A 2,730-nucleotide genomic window follows, 5' to 3' on the forward strand; every position below is an offset into this window, starting at 1 on the left:
TAAACCAAATACTAACAATTTATTAAAACCAATAATTAAAATAAACACAACATTGAAAACATCAGAAGGAATAAAAAGGAGCAATACTTAAACAGAACATTGAATACATCAGAAGGAGTAAAAAGGCTATTTCTCAGGGGAGGGAAGTCTGGCTGTGGGATTGGAACTGCTGCTGGATTGAAATCAGCAGCTGATCGTGAGTTACAGGAACAATAGCTCAGATATAGCACAGAGTGCAATTGATGAGCAGAGGTGACAGTGCCATCCTCTAAATAGGTAGGCCCACTATAACAAGCAGGACATGACTGAAAGATACCTCGTATGTACAGACATACTGAGAAACAGCTTCCACAGCTGCTATCCTGTGTGCTGTCTGGGCTGCTGCCGCCACATCTGTCTACAGGGACTCATGCATCACAGAACCTTCTGGGGGTTTTTGTGCCCAGCAGCTCTGGTGCACAAGTTCATTCTGGCTCCAGAGTGGCTCTTTCCCCTGCTGATTTACACCCACTCAATGTGCGGATCTGAGGCAGTGTGTCTCCCCAGATCTGAGTCTTCCTCATCCTTGGTTTGTGAATCCTTGGCATGTTCTTCCTGCAACTGGGTCAGGAGCCTCTTGACGCGGACACTAAGATCAGAGTGTGGCATGCACACACTCAAGTAGGCCTTCAGGTATTTCAGAGGCAACAGGTCTGCTGGGTCACAAAAGTCCTCAGGATTCGTGTCCATCCATGTTTCCAGGAAGCTACAGAGGGTGTTCTTTACTTGTTCATCCTCTTTAGAATAAGGTTTGATGTAAGCATACCTAGAAACGACCAAAGAGTATGTCACCTCTAAAGTCCCAGTCCCCTCACCTAATACTGTCACTTCTGGCTGCTCTCAGATATATTTGTTCAGATGTACACAATAGGTGCTTTCCATGTATCTGTGCCAAAGATGAACACAGGTGTCTGTATCCAGACCTCTCCTTGGTCACATGATTTCCTGCATTGTCTTTCATGGATCTCTACTTTGGACACATCTCTACTGCTACTCCAATATTTCTAGTACCTCCTTTATGTATGAGAGAATTGCATTCACTAAGGCCTCAGAAATATTGCCAGAATGGTAAAGAGCTTTTCAAAGGTAGAGGGGTTGGTTACAACCATTTTAGGGTCTCAGCTCTGGACAGCCCAATCCCTTGAACCAAGCATGGGAGAAGGAATTACTTAAAGCATGCTAATGGGTTCTGACAATTATGTAGACAAGAAAAAGATGGAGACAGAGACAGAGACTGAAACTTAGACAGAGCCAGAGCCTGAGATAGAGACAAGAGATAGAGAGTGAGACAGAGAGGGAGAGGAAGAAGAAACGGAGAGGGAAACAGAAGAGAAAGGAAGATGGGGATGGAGATGAGGGAGAGGGAGAGGGAGAGCCATCGAGAAAGAGAGAGAGAGAGAGAGAGAGAGAGAGAGAGAGAGAGGGAGGAGAGAGGAGAGACACATACAAACATATAGAGACTTGAAGGGCATAAAGGGAGAGGACCATTGAGACAAGGTGAGAGAGACAGAGTAGGGCAGATGGGAATTCCTGAAACCAACAGGAGGGTCAGAAATGATGGACGTGGAGATGGGCACTCACCTCACAAAAACCAGGTCCAACACCTGTAGGGGGGTGGCAAAATATCTGTATGTAGACAGAAAAGCAAGGACTGAGAAGGGGTCCCATTCCTTCAGAGAAGGCACCAGGGTGTTCATCTGCTCAACCACAGCCTTTGCCCTGGAGCAGGCCTCTCTCTGGGACTCCATCTGGTCGTGTTGGGCGGAAGCATTCTCCACCTGAAGAGAGATTAAAGTTGAAGGTTCAAACTGGCTCAGATCTGCACCCTTCTGAATGGTTCTCCTCATCCAAGTTTACCTGAATTATCTCAATGCCAAACCCACAGAGAAAAGAGAGCACTTACCTGGTCTGTGTGTTCCTGTCCTTGGCTGGCCTTGGTCAAATTTGTTCCCTTTCGGGAAAATGGCCACAGGCGTTGAAAGCAAGAGTGAATCCTCTGCCTCCAGACACCATCATGGCCTTCCCCGTTGTGTCTCCTGAGGCCTGAGCCTCGAGTAGTCCGAAGACAGCAAGAAAACATCCTGCCCTCTCTACTGTCTCTGACAAGTGAGCCTGTAGGCCTTGCTCTAACCAGCAGGTTGCCTGGTTACCAAGGTTCTGCATTGTGAGGTCTACTTCATGAGGGTGGTTCCATTACTGTAGCTCTTTGATCAGGACATTCCTTAAAGGCTCCCATGTCCCCTTCCATTTCCTAGGTGCACAAATAAACTCAGGAATACATGTGTTTCCCACTGCGCTGTCCCCAGAGATATCTTAATACAGCCAGCACCTCAGCTGTGCAGTCTCAGTCCCTACTGTGGAGCTGCATCTGTGAGCATGATCATAAATTCAGCCCTACGTATCCCCATCTACCATGAACATACCCTAGGCCTTTTTCCTTGCCTTTATGTGACCTTGTATGTGTTCTGTGTGGAAGGAGACCATATGCATGCTTGTGACAGGCAGTAGCCCCACAATGTCAGTGTGCTTGCATAGGAATTTTTTTCCCCAGGATCAGTTTCCACCACCATGGTCATCTTAGGTCTTAAACCCACAAGTTTATATCACTTTGTAAACAGCCGACTGAGGCACATCCACCATCGTATAAGATGGCACCCTAACACTCTTTCAAAGTGGATTCATCCTCCATTG

The 2,730-nt window shown here is 46.9% G+C and overlaps 1 protein-coding gene across 1 annotated transcript; it reads right to left on the reverse strand.

The window, feature by feature from the left end:
* LOC120098132 (ral guanine nucleotide dissociation stimulator-like) lies at nt 1-2,177 on the reverse strand. The gene is made up of 3 exons (XM_039097241.2): nt 1,943-2,177; nt 1,621-1,817; nt 1-805 (listed from the first exon to the last, which is right to left on the reverse strand). Exons 1-3 carry the CDS (start codon nt 2,117-2,119, stop codon nt 502-504), a joined length of 678 nt encoding a protein of 225 aa, XP_038953169.1. The 5' UTR covers nt 2,120-2,177; the 3' UTR covers nt 1-501.
* Between the last annotated feature and the right edge of the window lie 553 nt (nt 2,178-2,730).

The sequence above is a fragment of the Rattus norvegicus genome, chromosome 18 (genome assembly GCF_036323735.1).
Source record: "Rattus norvegicus strain BN/NHsdMcwi chromosome 18, GRCr8, whole genome shotgun sequence".
NCBI classification, from domain to species: Eukaryota; Metazoa; Chordata; class Mammalia; order Rodentia; family Muridae; genus Rattus; species Rattus norvegicus.

Excerpts from the sequence above, each read along its gene's own strand:
- LOC120098132 (XM_039097241.2), bottom strand. The coding sequence starts at position 2,119 with ATGTTTTCTTGCTGTCTTCGGACTACTCGAGGCTCAGGCCTCAGGAGA. Across the intron at positions 1,818-1,942 it reads GACAGGAACACACAGACCAG|GTGGAGAATGCTTCCGCCCA; the intron begins GTAAGTGCTCTC and ends ATCTCTCTTCAG. Across the intron at positions 806-1,620 it reads TTGGACCTGGTTTTTGTGAG|GTATGCTTACATCAAACCTT; the intron begins GTGAGTGCCCAT and ends GGTCGTTTCTAG.